Genomic DNA, 23,720 nt, shown 5'->3' with positions numbered 1-23,720 from the left:
GCACCACTCAATTCAAAGTGGTGACAGTTATCGATAGGGACAGCTTGTTGGGGATTCCCGTGGGGAAAAAATTTGTAATGCAGTACAATTTAGCGTCCCAGCCCGTAGGACGACTAAGCGCGAATAAATTTAGACGGGAGACAAGTAAGCTCATTAGAAGCGAGAACTATGTAAGTTGCGGGGTGAATAGGCGCGTGTACCGAAACGAACGAAGGACGATATAGAGGCATTGATGGTTAGTTTAAACTTGATGTTATCATTCACGTCGTAACATATTGTTAATACTATTTTTAATTTATCAACTTTTAAATTGTATAGGTACAATTCTACATCCCGGAAACGTGCAATCTAGATTGGTAAAATGTGACACGTTCCGGGATATGGGCCTAAAGCTAAGGATCTGGAGACAAAAGTTAAAATTCAGCCAGATGATACGCCCGAAACGATATGGGCAGAAATGGGGGAAGAGAACATCACGAAGAATGACCCGCTAGACTTGGTGAATTTGTTAGAAAAATGGTGTAGCGAAGAGAATAAGGTAGGTCATGAGTTATATTACTATTTTGTGTAGTTTCATTTATTTCATGTAATTCTTTTAGTGGATGACATATTAAGTCTGTTAATTGTGTAGGAGTATCCTAGTCATATGTGGCGATTGCGATCATTGAACAATACTCCCCACTGTACTGGGACAAAGAGCTATGCAAGGATAACACATGAGGATTTATGTGAACCAATTTACCATATACATGTAGATGTAAACATTTGAATGTGTGTTAATGTTTTTTTTTTTTATATATCTTCAGCAGACTATCAGGGATGGCACTCCTCCTACTGGAGCACAATCATATATTAAAATACATAAGAAAAAAGATGGAAGTTATCTAAACAACGTAATAAGGGAAAGATGTGTATGTTACTCACCTTCCATATATTGTTTTACTTATGTGTGTGATAACTTCTTTACTATTACCATTTGACTGGTGCTCCATCATTTAATAGAACTTAAATGAGAGGCTGGATGAGCTCATACCAACCGACCCTGCCGCATCCACAAGCGTCACTCATGGGATGGTGCGCTGGACACCGAATGACGCGTACGCCCAGGTGAACGGCAATAAGCCCGAGTACACTGGTAGGGTTCAGCAAGTTGGGTTGAATGTTCTACCTATGCGGGGGACCATACACTCATATCATACATCCTCGCAGGCATGATCACAAAATCCGAGGCACAACACCTACTCATAAGAATATGTTGACCAAGTAATCGAGAGAGCGCTCCAAACTGAGTGGGCAGCGCGCGATGCTGAGTGGGCTGACTGGGAGGCCCATTTTAGAGCCCTTGAGTCACTAGTCAACGCTAAGATACCCGTGCCCACGGTCACTCAGCAAACCGCAATGCATGACAAAGCTTCTGAACCTCGTTTATTTTACATCCACATGTTGCCCAATGCTTAGGACATGATATGATTCTTTCATATTGTGTGCTGATTGCATTTGTTTTACCATTCTCAGGTAGTGCAGAGCATGTTGTGAATACGCCCGGTGAAGATCTTCGTGACGACCTCAATTGACCAACTATCTTCTTTTGTGTATTAGGTAATATTATGTTTTTATTATTTTTATTATCATCTTTGTACAGTATATATTTTTCTTTATATTTTAGTCATTTGTTAAGCTTTTCCCTTCTCATTGATCTGCAAAACCCGTGTAGAATTGATTATAAAATATTTAATACTTGTATTGATCTACAAACTTATGATCGTCTATTCATCTAGAGGTGGTTGAATGAAGGCCAACGGGCATGTCCGCAAACCCAACGATTACCGTTGATAGTTGGTGATGATCGTGAAGTACTTGTATTTTTTGTTCATGTTTAGTAATCTATATATAGATTGTGTTTTGTAATCTATATATATACTTTGTTCATATCTATGATAGAGATTGATTGCATGTTTGTTGAAACTAATGTTTTGATTTTGAATAGTTGTAATTGTTAATGAATATCAATGAAAATGTATATTGTTGTGGTCGTTGATGTTTTGAAAAAAATGTAAATTATTTTGATTGTTGATGGAAATTGAAATTGTCTATCATGTTAACTGCCAAAAAAATTTAAAAAATATATTTAGGAGAGCAAAAATATATATATATATATATATATATATATATATATATATATATATTTGCCAAATTTAGTGACGTGGTACATAGTGCCACGCCACTAATTTAGTAGCGTGGCAGTTCTTGCCACGCCACTAAATTAGTGGCGTGTTAGAAACAGCCATGCCACTAATTTAGTGGCGTGGCATGGCAACTTAGCCACGTCACGAAATAGAAATTAGTTACGAACTGATTAATAGCGTGGCATGGTCTTCTCCTTAATCTATGCAAGGCCTTTTAGAAGACTCTCACACACTTTTCGGACAACATGGAAGATGGTGTTGAATAGAACCTCTACTTGTGGGCTCAAGTTCAAGGCTTTCAAAATGCTTGTTCGTTTTCTGGGCTAAACCTTTAGTTGGGGCCCGAATCTTTGGCCCATGAGTTTAAATCTCAAGAGTTGGGCTTAAGGCCCATAAAGGTGGACAAACACGGCCCAAACTCCCCCGTCATCTTCAGTTGTGAATGTGGTTGGAAAGCCTTTACCTAACATTTGGTTCGCGAAATCTAATATTTTCTTGGATTCACATTTTTAAGAATGTGATACTTGAAAATCTGAATTCTTTAGAATGTGAATATTCTCATATTTGAAATTGATTAGAAATATGATAAGATTTTTAGGATCTCCAAATGAAATTGATGATTCACAAATTTTATTTAAAAAAGAAAAAGCTCAAAAAGCTTACTATAGAAGAAAATGTGTATTATTTCTTTTGTTCTTTTACTTTTGAACAAATTTAAATTCTTATTGATATTCTCAAAAAGACAGAGGTCAATAATGAGGGACAACTAGTTCCCTACTTACAATATCATAGATGCTAGGTGAGATTTCTTCCAACCATATTGAATCTATGACATGAATTACAGCCGCTCTTACTAGAATATGAGCAGCTGAATTTACCTCTCTTTACACGTGAACTACATTAGAGGACCGAAAGGAGAATAAATCTGTCTTGATGCCATCTATGAAACGAATCGGCCGAATTGATCTCATTATTGACTAAATGCAATGGACAAAGTCTAATACAAAAGAAAAAGAGAGGAGAGGGGGTTACTAATGTTGCAATAACTCATGTGTCTCACCAATTAACTAGTGATCGATCTAAACGTCCACGATTGGTTAAATTATTGGTGGTCTATTTATGTTGGATTTCAAATTTTCAATGCCCATAGTTAACTTTTTATGAAAACATGGAAGCATGTCAAAAAAGATTAATTTTGTTCAACAATGGAAGTAAACATGGACTTTAATACACGCTTATTAATTAGTGAAATTAAATGTTAATGGCCATTGGCCTTATAAAAGTCTTCCCCTCCTATTTAAACTAGCATTCAATCATTCATCCCCTTCCTTCAAACAAGAAAACCCAAGTTCTCCTTCCTTCTTCTCTCTCAAGCAAGCAACAGAGAGGTTATGGAGGTAATCTCTCCCCTGCAGTTTTCTTCTTCAAGATTTAAAGTTAAAAGATTCTTTGCTCAAGAACCAAAGCTTTCTTTTTTCTTTTTTTTTTGACATGTTCACACAAGAGGGGGGAGGTGGGATTCGAACTAGTGACCTCCGCTTCATGAGGCGTGGACTCCAGCCAATTGAACTACCCTTTGGAGACAAGAACCAAAGCTTTCAAGTTCAATCTTTAGACTTTATATGATTTATTTTTAATTTATCATATTTATATAAGTGCCCATTTTATTTATTATTTATTTTTTTTTTATAAAAAAAAAATGGAAAGGGTTTTTGCATTTTTCATGATGATTGAATTAAATGATACGAAATTTACATCTGAATAATGATATAGTACGCGCGCATTTGATTAGAGCCACATCGGTTACTGAAAAAGTAAAACCCTTCAATCACATGCCGATACGTGTTAACAAATTGTAGATATATCTAGCATTTTTTCTTAAATTTCAATCAAGAGAAATCTGTCTCTTTTTTATTATTATTTTTTTTTTCCCACATATTAATCTCTTGTCTCATTTTTCTCCCTACTTTTCTCTCCATTTTTATTTGATTACTATTTTCTACACTTAACAACGATGATGGGGAAGAATAATTGATGGAGGTGCAAAATTAATGACAAAGAAAATGTAATCTACAAGATAGAGTCAAACCCCAAGTCTTGGTTGATGCCGATCATTACGAGTGCAAATTATTCATCCAATTTCAACACGGGAACAACTTGTTGACTCTTTTACCATCATCGAGTTTTTTCCTTTGAGGGCTGCTACACATACACACACTTTTTTACACCCACTTTTTACAACCTGACGTGGCAAGACATACATCACATATTTTTACTCTTTTTTTTTTTTTTTTTTTTTTAAAGAAAAAGAGGCACATCACCAGAGGAAAAAAAAAAAATAAAAAAAGAAAAGAAAGAGGAAGAAGAGGGTGGTGAGGGGGGAGCGGCAGCCCAGAAGATGGGGTGGCGCTGGCGGTGGGAGGAGAGGCCGAAAACCATGCACACAGGCCGACCACCCCGACCCTATCGGAAACCCGAGCGTCCCCGTCGCAGCCTAGGTGAACCCGACGCGAGCAGATCTCTCCGGCCATCCCAATCGTCGCCGGCAGTCCCGAGCGTCTCCGCCTCCCTCCCTCTTGTTCTCTTCACTATCTTCGGCAGATTCACTGGCCGGAAACCCGACCCGCCTCTCTCCGTCACTCTCTCCAGTAGATTTGGCAGTCCCGAGCGTACCCGTCACTTTCTCCCTCTTGCCGACCATCCAACGAGTCTGACACTCTCTTCTCTGGCCGTCCCGAGCGCCGGCGATCCCCTCTAGTCTTCTTTTCTTTTCTTTTTTTCCACTTTTTTCTTCCTTCTTCCTGTTGAAGCCCATGCCAACTTTCTTTAAAAAAAAAAAAAAAATGAAAAAAAAAAAATGTGATGCAGCTGTTGCCACGTCAGGTTGTAAAAAGTGGGTGTAAAAAAGTGTGTGTAAGTGTAGCATTTTCCTTTTCGTTTCTTTCATATATATATATATAAGATGGGAACAATTTTATGACTCTCATAGGATATTTGTAATATCCCTTTTTCACATTGGGAAGATGAGCAGTTGCTCACATAAAGTGAGTGGTTTATAAAAATAGTCATGAGTGTTAAGTCTTGAATTGCCTAATTACTAGGTGAAATTGGGTTTTATAAAGTGAAAAATATAAAGTGACTCATATGTGTGTGTGTGTGTGTGATCAACAATGCACCAAAATATAAATGCAGAGTTTGAAGAAGACATATTTTATTGACGAAGTGGAAACTCTTTGCAACAAAGAGAAAAACCACTCCGGGACAGTCAAACCCAGGAAATCCACTGACAGAAGAAATAGTTAATTACAAAGCAGTCGTACTCATATACCCCTGATGCAGTAGTTGTACCTTAAACTCTAACACATACATATACGTGAGCGCCTTCCAACCAGACCGCCAGTCTAAAGGGTTCTTCAATGGACTCCTGTAGCTTCATGCTCTTCCCTAAGCTAGACCTCAATGTGATCAAATCATACATAATACCCTAAGAGAGCTAGCACATCTAACAATATCTGCCTAAACACCTTCTCTTACCATACTGGAATTCAATACAGAATTCTTACAACATAACAGTCGAAGAGCCCCTTTAAATAGGCTCTGAAAAACCTAATTGGACACAAACTCGAATTTCCCTATGCGGTGTCCGGACAGGACATTGGGCGACCAGACGGTAAGCAGCAATTCTAAGTTGCTGAAGTGCGTCCGGACGGCTTGCCCTAGGGTTTGGACGATTGTGTAGAACATCTCCATTGTTCGCAGCTACTGCATTTGCGTCCTGACACTGATGCGAACATGTGTTCTCTGTAGGTAGCGTCCGCTGGGTCGTCAGGATGGCTGTGCGATCACCAAGTCCCTGTGGTTTGGGTCTAGTACGCTGTTTGGACGGGATGGAACACTGGCTGGCGTCCGGACGCTTCCTCTAGGTCGTCTGGGCGGTCTGAGAGGAAAACCAACTTTGACATCTGTAAAGTTGCCAGAATCTTCATTTCTTGAGCACTATATTGCAGATCTTGCATTGTACAATTCTTTCTATACTGGAATAAATATTCTGCAGTATTATTTAAAATAAACTCTGAATTACAGTGTCTTTGAAAAGTCAGTGTCCTGATAAGGAATCTTTTTGTCAACAGAATAAGGACCAATTAAGAACAATTAATTATGCAAATTATTTTTTACATCTCAAATCTTTCATTTCTTGATTAATATTCTACAATATTTTCACAGGAAAAGATTTTTTTTTTTAAAAAAAAAAAAAAAAAAAAAACACTCCCTACACGCCCTTTACACACCCGCCCTCTCACATGGGGTGGGGCCCATGTGGTGTGGGTCCCACCCCATGTAAAAGGGTGGGTGTGTAAGGAGTGTTTTTGAAACACTCCTATATTTTCACCACTCAGCACTTTCATTTTCTTGAAGAATATTCTGTAATATTATTTCTTTTTTGGCTCTTTCTTTTCTTAAATTAACCAAATAAATTTTGACACCGAATTTGTCAATATTAAAAACCCAACAAAAATAAATGGCACTAACAAAACATCTTCTACTTTTTCTTTTTTTTTCTTTTTTTTTCTTTTTTTCTTTTTTTTTTTTTCTTTTATGCCATTGCCCAAGGAGATCAAATTGGTGAGGGGAATGGGAAAGGAGAAGCAATTCATGTACAAGGCAGGGTCAACTTCCAAATGCATGGTTGATGCCAATCGATCATGCATATGAGGACAATTTATTGATCCAACTTGAACGCGGGAACAAGAAACAATAAGTAAAAGTCAAAAATAAGAAAATTTAACCAAGAAAACAAGCTGATCAAAGGACAGTCAATAACTTGGTCGTTGTTATCATGAATATATACTGGAATTGACGGTGAAACTTGAATCAATTCCTACACGCAGGAAGACTTTTATAACGTATGCACTAGGAAACTAAGGAACCTAGGAACCTTTCACATCACAAAGAAACTAAGAAAACTAAGATATTAATTAAATGAATAGGAAAAACTAGTCAAAACTAGAGAAAATCAGGCCGATTAAAGTCGCGGACTAACGTTAACGGAACTGGCCGCGGCTGTACTTTTCTGCATAAAACAATAAAAAAGAGAGGAAAAACAAGTGAGGTTTACGTCTGATTGCTTAATTGTCTCTTGTTCCTACAATACGTACAATCTTTTTAACATACAAATTAATGGACAAATTCGAAACCATGCATAACTTAATTCCCATTACATTTAGCTTAACTATATATATTAGAAATAAACAAGCATATTTGCTCAGTTTGAAAATGTACAAGCACATGCACAAACATAATAGTTTCTATTTTGAAGTTGATCTTTGTAAATTTTTTCATAAATATCACACTACAAACTAAGGATTTAATCGAAATAAAAACTTTACTATATGTTTTATCAATACCCATAATGCAGAATACAAACTTTAAATGCCTGCTAATTAATAGATTATTCAATTTAAGAGTGCCCAAGATCCCCGAGAAAAAGTTATTAGATTTATTATAATATACAGAAAATATATATATATATTTCATATTTGCAATGTTTTTTATTTTTGGGTTAATTGTAATAAAATCATGAGAATTTAATTACCATGCTTTGTATTTACTCTAAACCTTATAAATAAAGACCTTTGTACTATAGACAAACAAGTTAATGAACACAATGTAGCCCTTAAGGCTAATTCATAGTGGTGGATGTAAGTGTCTAATATTGAACCACCTGTAATTCATTGCATCCTTTTATCTCGATCTCTTGCTTTCACATTTATTATTCTAGTTTAGATTTCTACAAGATTAATCAATTTGATTTGGTGGATAACTTCAAAAAAGAAGGGACTTGAGTTGCAAGTAAACATTAATTATGAAAAAGAACCATAATTCTTTGATTATTGTTAATTTTATTGAATTTATTTCTGCTTTTCAGAAAGTGCATCATTTTATTGAATTTATCGTCAAGGAATTGATTCAAGTTTCACTGTCAATTCCAGTATGCGTGATAACAACGACCAAGTTATTGACTGTCCTTTCAGCTTGTTTTCTTGGTCAAATTTTCTTATTTTTGGCTTTTACTTATCGTTTCTTGTTCCCGCGCGCGTTCAAGTTCGATCAATAAATTGTAGTCATACGCATGATCGATCGGCATCAACCATGCATTTGGAAGTTGACCCTGCCTTGTACATATATGAATTGCTTCTCCTTTCCCATTTCCCAATCCTCACCAACTTGATCTCCTTGGGCAATGGCTGCCGGAACATCGAGATCTCCTGAAGCGTTCTTCTCTTCATCTTCTTCTTCCCAACCTAACTGGAACTACGACGTCTTCTTGAGTTTTAGAGGCGAAGACACTCGCAAGAATTTCACCGACCACCTCTACTTTGCTTTGAGAGATGCCGGAACCAAAATCTTCAGAGATGACAACGAGCTCCGAAGAGGAGAAGATCTTGCATCCGAAATATTACGGGCAATCCAAGGGTCCAGAATCTCTGTCATCGTTTTCTCGACGAACTATGCGGCTTCGAGGTGGTGCTTAGAGGAACTTGTGGAGATCATGGAGTGCCGAAGGACTGTAACACAGTTGGTTCTACCTATATTCTTTGATGTTGACCCCTCGGATGTGAGAAACCAGACAGGTAGTTTTGCAGAAGCATTCACGAAACATGAAGAGCATTACTTGTCGGACACGGACAAAGTTCTCAAGTGGAGAAGAGCTATGCGTGAGGCTGCTAATTTGTCAGGGTGGGAGCTAAGAAAAACTGCATACGGGTAAGTTTGTATCCAGGTCCTTAAATGAACAAGTATGTTAGCCAACCCACTTGATATCTGTTCGGATAAACTCAACTCAAACTTGGTTCATTTAATATATGAGTTGTTTATGAACACAAAATTACGCTCGATTATTAAATGAGACATATTCGTATAAACCCGGCTCAACTCAATTAAAGTTTATGAACATAACTCGTAAAAGCTCGCTAGACTCGTTAGCTCGTTTATATATATAAATATATTAATAAAAATATAGGTTATACAAATTAAAGCATGTATATTAGTTATTAGGGTTAAATACCTTTGACCTCCTTGTAGCTTAAAGACTTTATTTTTTGCTTCATATGCTTCATTTTATATTACAGATGGTACCTCATTTATGGCTAAAGACGGAGAATGTATTTCCATCTAAAAATTGACAGAAGTCCACGTCAATGGCCTTAAAAAATTGAAATGTGTCCCTATGCCTAATTAAAAATTAAAAACTAAAAATAAGAAAAACTTTAAAAAATTAAGAGAAAAAAAACTTTTTTTTTTAAAAAAAAAGATGGGTGGCTCAACCACCCCCATGAGCCACCCCCATGACCGGTCTAGGGGTGGTTCGGCCACCCCCATAAGGCCAAAAAAAAAAAAAAATCATTTAGGGTTTGGCCTATGGGGGTGGCCGAACCACCCCATGGGCCATGGGGGTGGTTGCGACCAGAACTCTCTGTTGCTCTTTTGAAACTCCTTTGTTCGATCATTCTATGATTGCCATTGCGAGTGAAACTCTTGAGAACTTTGAATTTCAACAACATGAGTATCTATGTTCGAACTTCCAGCAATCGAAACTACGATCAAAGCTCTCATGTCTCAATTGAAGTACTTGAAGATCACGTTCAAACGGCTATCAAATGGCTTGCAAACGATGGCTTTTGTTCTTCAACCTTAAGCACAATTTTGAACCTTAAGACCAAAACAACTCAACCACTAGACTTAGACTTACAATCCACAAGCTAGATTTTGACACATAATTTGCCAATACTATGAAGCCTAGCTAACAATGTTATTTATTGTGATAGTGATATATCGCACAACTGAAACTTTACCAGCTAATTAACCAAGTTATACTTACCTATTTTTTATAGATTCCCGTACTTACAACAAAATTCTATGGCATAAAAAATTAGTTTCTTAAAACTTTTCCCCCATACGTAGTATTGTAAATGCTAATGAGTTAAGGATAAGCCAAAACTAATGTGTTCTAAGTTTTTACATATCCGTGAATATAAAACTTATATTTCAATTCTCTCTTGTATAATGTGACTCTAACTTCTTAAAATAATTTCTAGGCATGAAGCCAAGTTTATTAGGAAAATTGTTGAAGAGATTTCAAGAGAACTGAACAGCACACAATTGTTTCTAGCACTTTACCCAGTTGGAGTAGATCGTCACGTGCAAGACATGAATTTTTGCTTAAGTTTTGGAGCTAGTGATATTCGCATGGTAGGAATTTTGGGAATGGGCGGAATTGGAAAAACAACCATTGCTAAAGCCATTTATAACCAATTTTTTCATGCATTTGAAGGTAAAAGTTTTCTTGCAAATGTTAGGGAAACTTCCAAGGAACCTAGGGGTCAAGTTCGTCTCCAAGAACAACTTCTTTCTGACATCTTAAAGACAGAAAAGATAAAGATAAGTAGTGTTGATAGAGGAATCAATATGATAAAAGAAAGACTTTGTAATAAAGGAGTACTTGTGATACTTGATGATGTAGATGAGATAGAGCAATTGAATGCCATAGCTAGAAGGCGTGACTGGTTTGGTTTGGGAAGTAGAATTATTATAACAACCAGATATGAGCATTTGCTAAAGGAGCTACAAGTGGATAGTGTATATACTGTTACAACAATGAACGATAGTGAGTCTCTTGAGCTCTTTAGTTGGCATGCCTTCAGGAATAACTCTCCTACTAAAGATTATACTGACTTGTCAACAAGTGTCGTTGCTTACTGTGGAGGACTACCACTAGCTCTCGAAGTTTTGGGCTCATTTCTATTCTCCAGGAGCATTCCAGAATGGAAAAGTACATTAGATAAATTGAAAAGGATTCCTCATGATCAAATTCAAAAGAAACTTAGAATAAGCTTTGATGCACTAAGCGACAATACAGAAAAGGATATATTCCTTGACATAGCATGTTTCTTCATCGGAATGGACAAAGACTATGTTGCAAAAATATTGGATGGTTGTGGTTTTTTCGCAGAGATTGGGATTAGTGTCCTCATTCAGCGTTGCCTTCTTAAAGTTAGCATGACAAACGAGTTTATGATGCATGATTTGGTGCGAGACATGGGAAGAAAAATCGTTCATGAAAAATACCCCAATGAACCTGGGAAATGGAGTAGATTATGGCTACATGAGGATGCATTTGATATATTGACAAAGCACCAGGTAATACGAACTTTCTCAACTGAAAAAGGTGAAAAAAAAATAGAGCATTTTGTTTTCTGATACATATGTTATTTGGGAAGCAAATGCATGCTAATTCATGCTTGTCTCATGCTTTGAGAGTGTAATACCTATGTTTCTTTTTCTGAAAATAGGTACACTACTTGTTTTCTTCGCTAACATCATTCTATTGTTTTTGCACTTGCAAACATGATTACATTATATTTAGCAAGGCTAGATAAATTAAATAATTAACAAGAAAGAATTTTGGTTGGCTGAAATTCTTAAAACCACTACTTATCCCAATAGCCTAAGTTTATAAGAAATAGTGAATTTAATCATTTAATTAATGTTTTGACTCTTCAATAAGCGAGATCAATATATGGAATATTCAATTGAAATTAGATGTGAATTACGGAGACAAAGTTTAGACTCATGACCTTTGCTCTGATACCATGTTAAATCACAAATTGCTCCAAAAGCTTGATATCATGTTAAATTATCAATTATTCTAAACTTTTAGGATAAGTGGTGTTTTAACACAAATATTAACGAGGGATCAAACAAATGGGAGATTTCCCCATGTAATGGTATAAGGCTTCAAACCATAGGTTCCCATAGTTCATGTTATACAGCACATATTGCAAGCATGTTTTTGCTCAAGTTTATATAATTTTTCTTTGATTGCATAAAAAATTCTAGACTAATCATATACATGTCTCAAGCAATTCTTTTCTTTTAATTTACAGGGAACAAAAGCAGTCCAAGGGCTTACTTTAGAATTGCCAAGATTAAGAAAGGTGAATTTCAATTCAATGGCATTTATAAAGATGCAGAGACTGAGATTACTCCAACTTGATCATGTACGACTCACTGGAGACTACAAATATCTTTCCAAAGAATTAAGGTGGCTCCGTTGGCATGGATTCCCTCTAAAGTTTATGCCAAACAACTTTTATCCAAGAAACCTAGTTGTGATTGACTTGCAATATAGCAATCTCAGAAGAGTTTGGGAAGTTCCCAAGGTACAATAAAAAATGATTTTTGATGTTTTACACTCTAGTATTGTGATTTCCTTCCTTCTTTTTTCATTGTTAATTTATTTTTTCATTTGTTAAGCAGATGTTTGAGAAGATGAAAATTCTAAATCTCAGTCACTCGTATTATTTGAGCCAGACTCCTGACTTTTCAAGACTCCCCAATCTTGAGCAATTAATACTCGAAGATTGTACAAGTTTGTTTGAGGTTCACCACTCCATTGGAGATCTTACTAGTCTTGTTTTGGTCAATTTGAAAGGTTGCAAATGCCTTACAAGTCTGCCAAGGAATTTCTACAAATTGAAGTCTCTAGAAACACTCATTCTTTCTGGGTCATTGCCTTCACTCTTTTGGTCCTGGATATCACCAAGGAAATGTCTCAAGCCAGTCAATCTATTGTCTACTGCACCAAAAGGCTTTAACTCTCTAAAAGACTTACGTCTCAGGGAGTGCAATTTATCAGACAATGCAATTCCTACAGATATTTGGAGTTTATGTCCTCTTGAAATTTTGGATTTAGGATGCAATAGTTTTGAAAGCCTACCACCAGGCCTAGGTGGTCTTTCGAAGCTTGGACAACTCATCTTGGATGGTTGTAAAAAGCTTAAATCAATTCCTGACTTACCAGCAAGCTTGTATTTTCTATATGCAAACAACTGTACAGAGCTGGAAAGAATATCGAATCCATCAAAACTCTCAAATGTGTTCAGTTTGTCCCTCGCTAATTGCAGGAAATTAGTCGAAATTCCAGGTCTAGAGAAGTGGTCGAATCCCATTAGATCCGTTGACATGGAAGGGAGCAAAAATCCGACATATACTTTTAAGCAAAGCTTCCTTCAGGTACAAGTTTCCTTAACCTCTCTTTCCAAACCATGCATGTTAATGAAAGATAATAGAATGCAATGGACACAAAGAATTACGTGGTTCGTTCTATGACCTATGTCCACAAAATAAAACCTAAAAGCCTACATTTTGCTCTTATTTCTTTGATTATGTTTACAATATAACATGGTCAATCATATTTATAGGAGAATTTAGGGTGATAGTCTTGATCAACTGTAGCTTGGATACTTCAACTCCATAATATACATCAATTTTCTCACATCATTTAATTAATACTTTAACACGTATCATCCTCCTTGCTTATGTAATAGGAATGGAGTATGCGCGGAATTGGTAGAACATTTTTCATTTGCCTCCCTGGCAATCAAATTCCCGATTGGTTCACATATCAGGGTGAGGGAGCCTCGATGCGTTTTAAAGTACATACTGATGATGATCAGATATTGAAAGGGTTTGCTGTATGTGTTGTGTATTCAATACAAGTTCTAGTATTATCTCCATATAGAGGTATTACTTCATTTATCAACCATACCAAGAATACTATTTTCACTGTTCCGGCAGAAACAAGTGGTGGCACAATCCATCGTGGAGATCACATGTGGGTAGGCAATGTTCTTACCAACAATTTTGAGGACGGTGATGAGGCAGAGCTTGTTGTAGATTCGGGAGTTGAAACCACTATTAAAAGGTTAGGGATCTGTCTAGGATACGAAGGGGATGTTGATGGGAAATGATTCATTAATTAAGCCTCTTGATGCAGGATCCGGATGAGAAAAAAAACAATGTTTGGTCTTTAGATTTATTTTGCAATTCAATAATGGACTCGGCTTAAAGTCAATCAAATTAGGGTTATGGTTATTTTTAAGAGTTGTATTATTTTATAATTCAATAATGGGTTTGGCCCGCAAGTAGTCAAATTAGGGTTAGAGTTTTGTCAATGAGTCTTTAAATGTTCTTTTGTACTCTAATGGGGACAAATTATGATATTGAAAATAAAAAATAATAATAATAATAATAAAAACAAATATTTTCTTCGAGGTGCGATTCCCTCTCTCTTTTTGTTGGTGAGACTTTACCAAGACTAGTAAGACTTTGTGAAAAAAGAAATTGACTTCTAATTTAGAGGCAAGTGTGTGCTTGAAGTGTTAACAAAAATAACAATGCGGAAAATAAAGAACACAAGAATTTTTGTTAACGAAGTGGAAACTTAAGATGAGAAAAACCACTCTGGGGCAGCCAAACCCAGGATATCCACTATTTAGAAGACAAAGCTAGATACAAAGCAATAACACTCACATACCCCTGATGCAGTGGTCGTACCTTGCTCTCTAACGTGTAACCCAACACGAATGCTTCCCAACCAGGTCTCCTACCTGAAGGGGTCTTCAATGGAATCCTTTACCTTAGGGCCGACCCCTAAGATAGACTTCAGTTTATAGCTCAGCAATAGCACACAGCAATGGCTTCAGAGAGAACAAATCAGCTCACTATCTTCACAAAATAACTCTCTGAGCTCTAGTGGAATTCAATATCGAATTCTTGCAGTTCTCAATGCCCAGGGACCTTTATTTATAGGCTGAGGGTTCAAATGGGCGACTACTGAGATATATACGGACGCAGTCCGGACGGTGGACATGGGGCCATCTGGACGGACAACTGTGCGACCAGAATTTTTGAGATTTTCGCTGACAATCTTTCCTGTTTGAGAGCCACGTCCTGACGGTCGCACGTCCGCTGCAAGTAATTTTCATATAAGGCTTCGCGCGTCCGGATCATGGGGGATGGCCGTCCGAACGGTTAATCTTCAACACGCAATTTCATACTGGTCGAGCGCGCGTCTGGACCAAGGTAGGCAGGCGTCCGAACGGTTGAAGTTAAATACGCAATTTTCATATCTGTTGAACGCGCGTCTGGACCATGTTGACAGACGTCCAGACGGTTGTATTTGAATTGTGATTCTTGCCTTAAAGAGAAGCGCTTCCGGACGGTTGCAGCAATCTTCCCATATTTGATTTTGGAAAGAATTTGAAACCTGGTCGAGTACTGAGAGGTGTCCGGACAGGCTGCTAAGTCGTCCGAACGGATGCAAGCTGGAACAGAAGCTTCTCGACATAGTGAAGGGTCCGGACGGAAATCCACTTCGTCCGGACGAATGATGCTTGGTCTGTCGGGCGTCCAGACGGTATGTCACGTCGTCCGGACAGATGGAACTGTAGACAGCAAGGCGTCCGGACGGGATGACACGTCGTCCGGACGGCTAACAGGGAACCAAAAATCTTCTGACTTGCAATCAGTGCAGAGTCTTCTGAATCACTTCTGAATAGCGAAATCCCTGTTAAAAGCATCTTTACATACAAGTGATTTTGTCCAAACAAAATGAAGCCAATTACAACCTAACACTTTGGTTCAACCTATTTTCGTCGTCATTTCGATGAGATTATAAATTAATGCAAGACTTATCTTTGTTTTCTTTTATCCTTGATTCATTTTGTGTTGTTCCTGATCTGTGTTATGAGAAACCCTCTGTGTTGCCATGTGCTTTATAAGAAAGAATGTTGAATAACCCTGTACGTGTTGTGAGAAGCACATGTAGCTAATTTCTGTCCATTTTGCTAAAGAATACAATACCGGCTATTAACTACAATAAAATTTGAAGTGGTATGATCTCATCAAATTGAAATTAGTGAAATCAACTCGGCCTTATATAATGCGAGTCGCAAACATTAGAATTGTACCCACATAATTATTTAAATATGTATCTTTATAAGAGAGAAAGGGAGATGTCAGATAAAGAAATTTATTGCAGCTATGAACAAACCAATTGCAGTTGTTAGGGATATTTTAATGCAAAAAAATAGACAACTGCTAAGGAAATTGTTATTAGGATAAACTATATAAAAGAAACCAACCAATTACCTTGCCATGGCTTCTTCCACTAATTATTGTTGTTGGAAAGTATTTTGCCACCTTTTTTACAGTAGCGCACACCTAAAAAGCGATTGTATATGCAATCTCAGATTGCTAGTTGGTCGGAAGAAGTATTCAAAAATTTGCTTAGCCCTAAACACTGCCATTGTGGTGTTGCAAACCATGGTATGCAATTTGAGACCTTCTTGGGCAAAAGTCTTCCATCTTGAGAAAGAAGAATCTTAGATTAACTAAATTTGTTATTTGTTCTAAATTATTCAATATGATTTGATTTGTATTTATTTGTTTCCTACTTGATTTAAACATTAAAAGAATATTTATCAGCATTTTAGACAATCACTTATCACAATTATGAACAATTCTCTTAATTGTTTCTGCTTTTATTTATAGTATATGATAGGATAGGATTCTTAATATGAATCACAATAGTTGCAAGAAAAAAATTAGACTTAAAAATCACTGTATTATTGCACTATTAAAAGCAGGCCCTAAACATAGCACTCTTACCAAATATTGAAGTTTTTGAAGTACATAAAAAATCTAAAATCCTGCACAACTATTATGTATAACACCTCTCTTCTTTTTTAATATGAATCTTACACAATAAAAATTTCAGTTGGAGCTACCTTCTAGCTTCAAAGTGCATATTGATGAATTTCTATTCTGATCAGGAGTTGAGTCGTCTCCACTCAAACTTTTTTCGATGAATAAGTAGAACTTATATAACTCAACAAAACCAATAGTACAAACAGAGCCCTCAGAACACATGGAACTCATTACAAAAAAAGAGCCAAAAGAAACAAAAAGACTAAACTAACAACTGGGACTCAAAACAAAATAGAAACATCAATATTCCATCTATGACAGAGGCTGGTATTTTCCTCATTCTCCTGAAACTTCCCTTTACTTGCAATCCAGGATCTTACCTCCCATATAATCAGCTTCAAAATTTGCTCCTCTGTACGGGGATGGCCCACATGTTTAATCTCATTTCTAGCTCTCCAAATCCCATGGACAGTAGAGCTAAACACCAATCTGCAGACAACACCGAACATGGATTTAGTTCTCCGACTCCTACAACCTTCCAAAATCACTTCCTACCAATCAAAACAAGCGCTCAAAACATTGCAACACTTCATGCACTCCTTCCAAATTCTAGCACTAAAACTACACAGGAAAAATAAATGATCCCGGCTCTCAGTGCAGTGTCTACAAAAAACACATTGAGTATCTCCTTTAAAACCCCAAGTTAACAACCTATCTCCAGTTGTTAATCTATTTTGGACAGTGGAAAGGCCTGCTTCGGAATGGTAAAATTAAACCAAACAAGAGACCACCACTCCACAACAATCTTCTTCTTCCGCAAGAAATCCCAAGTGTCAGCACAAGTATAGGAGCCATTTCTAGAAATCGTCCAGATAGGTTTATCAAAAGCACCAACCCGGATTTCGGGCAGTCTACTTTGAATTTCCACAAAAGAGTCAGAGCGAGCAGGTTTCCAGCACCAATTTCCATTTCTAAGGACCGACTCCAGCCTAGCATCCAACCTACTCTGAGAGTCATACACAATTCTGTAGCCATATCTCTCCACCAAAACACCAGAAGGATGCCAATTATCAATCCACAAATGAATGAGCTTCCCATCTCCCACTTCATGTTTAAGAAAATTCTTTGCAATCCCATGCAACTTCAGGAGTTTTCTCCAACTCTAGGAACAGTTTTGGGGAATGTTTACACTTCAAAAACCTTTCCACCTTGAATCCAGGCCACCCAGATAGAGACAGAACACGCAAATAAGCTCCAAACATGTCTCAGTGTAGAAGACTTGTTCCAAGCATCCAAATCCTTCAAGCCCAGCCCACCCTCTTTCTTCTGGTAAAAAAGCTCATTCCAAGCCATTTTAGCCTTAGCAGACGAACCATCCTTACCATTCCACAAAAACCTATTAAACTTCTGATTTATGTCCTTCAAAATCTTCTTGGGAAGGATAAAAATACCCATCCAATAGACATGAAAACTGTATAAAACAGAAGAGAGCAATCGTAGCCTCTCTGCAAAAGATAGGTTTTTAGAAGTCCATGAGTCCAAACAGCCAGAGATCTTCTGCAGAAGCATTCTACAATCAACAGCAAAAAGATTTGAGGAGATTAGAGGGACTCCCAAGTACAGAACAGGGAGCTTCCCTTCCTTCATCTGCAAATCCTCCAGCAAGGTGTCTTTCAATCTAGCCGAGACCCCAAAGCAATAAAAAGAACTCTTGGAAGGATTAGCTTTGAGGCCTGAAAGCTGCTCAAACTCCAATAGAGTCAACTTGATAATAGAAATGGATGAGAGATTAGCCTCCGAGAAGATAAGAAGCGTAAAGATCTAGAAAATAAATAAGGGGTTCAACGTTTAATAAATTATAGTTATTAAATAGATGAGAATAATAATTATATTCTAGATCATAATATTTATATTATCAAAATAAAATGAGTTTAAGATAGAGAAACAGAGTTAGAATAATAAATAATAATAATAGGTTTAGTGTGGTGAAATCACACTTAAGGATTTAATTAAGAAAGGTGAAGAGACAAAGGTAAAGAAATTATTTAATGGGTTAGTGTACTAAGGTTAAACAAATTGATTTTATCATTTTACCATGGACTTGTGTGACTTAGAAATGGTAGCCCAAGTAGTGGGAATATAAGTGACCTTAGTAGGCCCAAGTGTAGGTTAAATGTTTAAGGCCCAATCTTCTTTCTTTCTCACTTATGCTAGAAAGGCACTTTTGTAAACACAAATTCCCACCTTATCCTCTCACATTTCCAACACACCAAACATTTCTCTCCCCCCACACACGTGACCCTCTTCCATTTCCTTTTCCTTTTCCTTTCTTTTCTTCCTCTCTCCTTCTCACGCACAACACATAACAACCCCTCCCCATTTTCTCTCTTCCTTCTATCTTTTTCTCCATGCACGCAGCTCCTCTCCATTTTTCCCTTCTCTTTTCTCAACCCGTCACACACCTACTTGCCTCTAGCCGAGAGACCAAACCTGAGAGAGAGACCAAGAGGTGCGATTTTTGGAGTGGGTCCAATCGCCAGCGGATGGTACCAAATCGACGCCGGCGACTTCGTTGGGTTTGAAGTAGTGATTTTTCTTGTGGGTTTCCGGCCATGGGTTTTCATGAGGTAAAATCCCTAACATTTCCTTGTATTTTCGTATTACCCATTGCCTAAATAGCACGAAAATCACATTACATTGTTAGGGCTTTGCTTGAGCTTGATTCTTGTTGAGATTTTTGGGGTGAAACTTAATGGGTCTCTTTGGGTTGTAAATTTTGGATTTTCTATGATTTAAAGTGTTTTGGGAGGTGGTTTGGCCGAATGGGTCTTCCCTTGAGTCCTTATAGCAACCGATTGGGTGTGTTTTATGGGGTGTTTTTTATGGGTATTTTGGTTGCTATTTCTGATTTGGGTTTCAATTAGTGGGTGTTTTGCTTGGTAGTGTTATGTGTTGGATTTATACCTGCAGATTTGGGGAATAGAATCTATGGGTTTCGGTTTTGATAGCTTTAGTTGGTGTTCTTGAAGTTTGATGTTTAAATTTGGGTCCTCTTATGGGTATTGTTTGCTGAAACCGAATGGGCATGTGGTTAAATGATTTTTGGCTTGGATTTTAAATTCGGTGTTGATGTTTGTTTATTTGTAAGACCATTGGTTTGAGATTATTATTGTTAAAATTGTTGGGTATGTAGTTTTAGTTGTAATGAATTGTTGATGGATTGGAGTTGATTTTTGGGTGTTCTTTTAAGTACTAATTTGTGTTAACCATGGGTATGTGTTTAGTTGATTCATTGATGGGTTTTGATGATTTCGGGTTGATATTGCTTGTAAATAGTTGGGCCTTTGGTATTTGATATGGAATGATCTTTATGGGCTGATTTGGAGAAATCTTGAAGAAGCTTTGGAGTGGTTCTATATTAATAAAATCTTCCTATGGATGTTGATACCCGATTAGGAGAATGGGGAGTGCTTGGGGAATTATGGTTTAGTTGATGATTATAATTGATCCTTGTATTGTTTTGTTGAAGGATTGATTCAATGAAGGAATCTTGGATATTTAGAGATTTTGATGGGTGTTTTGGTGAAATTCAAATATGGTTTTGAAATTGTAAATTTATGATTATGTTAGCTGATGATAAATGTTTTATTGAAGATTATTGATATTTTATTGGAAATGAATTTTGAGGGATGTTCTTGGTAGAACGTAAACTTGGTGTGGATTTCCTATCTAGGTAATTATGGTTGGTTCATGTTAGGTGTTGATTTTCTTTAGGATATAATTGTTGACTTTGATGGTTGTATTGCATAAGGTGAGTTTGTAGTGGATTTTGAATACATGGATGATGTCTGGATTTTAGGTTAGTTGATGATGATGGATTGATTTAGTTGGTAGGTCGTGGTTGGTTGAAATGAGAATTCTTGATGAATACGGTTTGAGTATAGGAAGTTAGGAAAGGATGGAGGAGTTTGAAGTTAAAGTGTTTAGATCCTTTTTATGTAAATGACAAATACGGTGGAAATAAAGAATAGGTTTTTATAGTGTCAAATTGAATAAATGAATATGGAATAGTTAAAGAAAAGAATAAGTAAGTGAAAGAGTGTAGTAAATAAATGGAACGCATAAAGATTATAGCATAAGAGACATAGCTTATATAAGGAATTACTAAACCAACCTTATGTGTATTATTAGATTAGATTTAAATGTTGTGTGTGTATATGTATAAATGTATATATACACATACATGTATATGGGTTAAATATATATTGTTAACCCTAGTAAATAAGTAACAAGTCATTAATGGGTTAACAATGATAAGGTGACTTAATAATAATAAGTAGGCAAATGAAATAGTAAATGCATCTTTTAATTAATAAGAACCTAGAACCAATAAATAATCTAATAATAATTTAGGTACTTAACTAGACTTAGAAGCAGGTAATGCGACGTGTGAGTACGCGGATAGTTTAGGCATCATAGAGTATAGAGTTCATAGCGTAGCCTAGTGATACCAATGTTTGCAGGATAGTGTCCGGATTGGAGACTTTAATTAATTCTTCAATGTAGAGTCCAAGTGACTAGAACCGAGGGGATGTTCAAGTCAACAGTCCAATGCAGCCATGTGATATTTTACTCACTGAGAAACTATTATTTTCATGTATTATAGAATTGCAAAATAGATATATTGTTTTGTAAATCTAAACCAACCGTCTGTTAAAAAGATCTGTTTTGCTTGATTTGAGTACTTTAGAGTATGTTCAAATATATCAAGAATAGTTTTAGATAATAGTATAGTGTGTTGCATGTTTTGGGATAAAATATTAAAATGTTTAGAAAAGTATGATTTATCAGCATGATATAGTAAGGCAATATTTACTGGTCAAGCACAGAGCATAGAGCATGTAGCATAGAGCATAAAGCATGCAGTAACCCAACAGTAACACAGCAGTAACCCAGCAGCAGCCCAGTAATAGCTCAGTTCAGCAGTTTAACAGCAGCACATCAGCATGCATAGCATATATAGCATGATTTAAATTGTGTGATGTTTTCATGATATAGAATATTGTATTTTTATGCTAGACATATTAGTATGCCTAAGAGTTTTAATGGCAAAGAGCTTATGTATATTGCTATCGTCTAGTTGCATGATTTAAGAACATTGAGCTTGGAGGTGCAAGGGTATTGTCATTGTTCGGTATGAGTAATACAGTGTCCTAGGAGTAGGTAGATGGATTGTCGTGGTACATCAGTAAGAAGTGCCTAGATATTAGAGTTTTACTCTAGTAACCGCATTGACAACTATGTGCCATAGACATGAAGTTATAATGCCCTAGGATTCGGTGTTAACCATATTCGGGGGATGATAGTATGCACATACTAAAGAGCAAAATGACATGTTTTAAGCTTGGTGCACTTGGATGTGATGCTACTGGTTGGGATATCAGTGTGTTTTGGGAGTAATTAGATGAATTGTCGTGGTACATCATAAAGAAGTGCCTGAATATCAGAGTTTTACTCTAGTAACCGCATGGACAACTATATTCCATAGACATGAAGTTGTAATGCCCTAAGGCACGGTGATATCACAGTTGGTAATGTTAGATCTTTGTGCATTTAAGCTACCAACATAAAAGTATTATTGTAAGTGGGTGTGTACGTAGTTGCTTCCAAGCCAATGGAATTTCTACGTATGGGTCCAACAACATAGTATGTTTTAAATATTTTTTAATAGTCGGTGTTTGCTATATCAGCTATGAGAGTTTTCAAACAAAAGTTTATAAATTGGTAGCTGTTATAGTGTGCACGAGACTATAAAAGAAAAGTTGGTTCTTTGCGAAAATTCAGTTAGTTTAATATCACTGAGGTCTTGGTATGTTTTATACGGAGACGGTGGGCTCATAATTCCACCTGTGCGGATGCGGCAACCCCCGCAACCGTGCAGATTCTGATGTTGGCTGCAAGTACTTCAGTCATAGTTGATGGTTTCGTAGATGTGTTTTGGGATATTATGACCGAAGCTCGACGCGACAGTTGTAGCGTGATAGACCGCAGGATGTCCATTCTTTTGGGTAATTTGTTTATGGCTTGTGATGCTTGTGTCACCTAATCTTTGTCAAGCCATCTCTGTTATGTAATTATATTGAGGAAAGACTTAAACAGATAAATGTTAAATGACTCTTGTTGTAATTAATTTGTGATAGATATTTAAGATGTGATTTCCGCTATTAGATTTTTGTTTCCCGCTGCATAGATAGATGTCATACTCTGATTACCAGGTACATATTATGGGGTATATACCATATGTTGGCTTTGCGACATATCGTCATGCCACTGTGAAGATCCATTTGTATTTTAAGAGATTAATGTTTATGAAATGTTTTGTATATATATATATATATATATAAAATAAAAATAAAAAAAAAATAAAAATAAAAAAGGGTCGTCACAAGAAGATCATCTGCAAAACACAAATGAGTAAGCCTCATCCTAGAACAACGGAAATGAAACTGAAAACCAGAACCTTTCCGGGTGTGATCATCCATATCCGAGTGAACACTTCCATGGCAAGCACAAACAAATAGAGGGAGAGAGGATCCCCTTGCCTCAAACCTTTCCCTCCTGGGAAATAGCCAATCAAGGAACCATTTAGAGAGATAGAAAACCGAGGGGAAGTAATGCAAACCTTCACCCAATTTGTGAACTTAGCAGGAAAGCCAAAACAAGTCAAACAATGAAGGATAAACTCCCAATCAACTGAATCATAAGCCTTCATCAAATCAATCTCCATAGTGCACCTTGGATTCCCTTCCGTCCTGTGGTAATTTCTGACTAATTCTTGAGCCAACATAACATTTTTCAGAGATGCTTCTGCTAGGAAGAAAAGCAGATTGGTTTCGGCTAATCAAAGAATCAAGAATAGGCAACATACGGTTGGAAAGAATTTTAGTATTGCATTTGTACAGAACATTACAACATGCAATAGGC

At 36.8% G+C, this 23,720-nt stretch overlaps 3 protein-coding genes across 3 annotated transcripts; 2 read left to right on the top strand and 1 right to left on the bottom strand.

Moving 5' to 3' along the window:
* Nucleotides 1–457: 457 nt before the first annotated feature.
* LOC133881968 (uncharacterized) lies at nt 458–1,574 on the top strand. Its single transcript, XM_062321046.1, has 4 exons — nt 458–538; nt 632–751; nt 1,003–1,135; nt 1,516–1,574. The coding sequence occupies exons 1-4, from the start codon at nt 458–460 to the stop codon at nt 1,572–1,574; spliced, it is 393 nt and encodes a 130-aa protein (XP_062177030.1).
* Nucleotides 1,575–8,379: 6,805 nt separating this feature from the next.
* On the top strand, nt 8,380–13,996 carry LOC133881967 (disease resistance protein RUN1-like). Its single transcript, XM_062321045.1, has 5 exons — nt 8,380–8,951; nt 10,283–11,384; nt 12,131–12,406; nt 12,504–13,259; nt 13,574–13,996. The coding sequence occupies exons 1-5, from the start codon at nt 8,428–8,430 to the stop codon at nt 13,994–13,996; spliced, it is 3,081 nt and encodes a 1,026-aa protein (XP_062177029.1). The 5' UTR covers nt 8,380–8,427.
* A 3,021-nt stretch (nt 13,997–17,017) lies between these two features.
* Nucleotides 17,018–19,046, bottom strand: LOC133881966 (uncharacterized). Its single transcript, XM_062321044.1, has 4 exons — nt 19,032–19,046; nt 17,997–18,557; nt 17,518–17,898; nt 17,018–17,287 (listed from the first exon to the last, which is right to left on the bottom strand). The coding sequence occupies exons 1-4, from the start codon at nt 19,044–19,046 to the stop codon at nt 17,018–17,020; spliced, it is 1,227 nt and encodes a 408-aa protein (XP_062177028.1).
* Between the last annotated feature and the right edge of the window lie 4,674 nt (nt 19,047–23,720).

This window comes from Alnus glutinosa, chromosome 11 (genome assembly GCF_958979055.1).
Source record: "Alnus glutinosa chromosome 11, dhAlnGlut1.1, whole genome shotgun sequence".
Lineage (NCBI taxonomy): Eukaryota > Viridiplantae > Streptophyta > Magnoliopsida > Fagales > Betulaceae > Alnus > Alnus glutinosa.
This window is presented reverse-complemented; position numbering and strand designations above follow the sequence as displayed.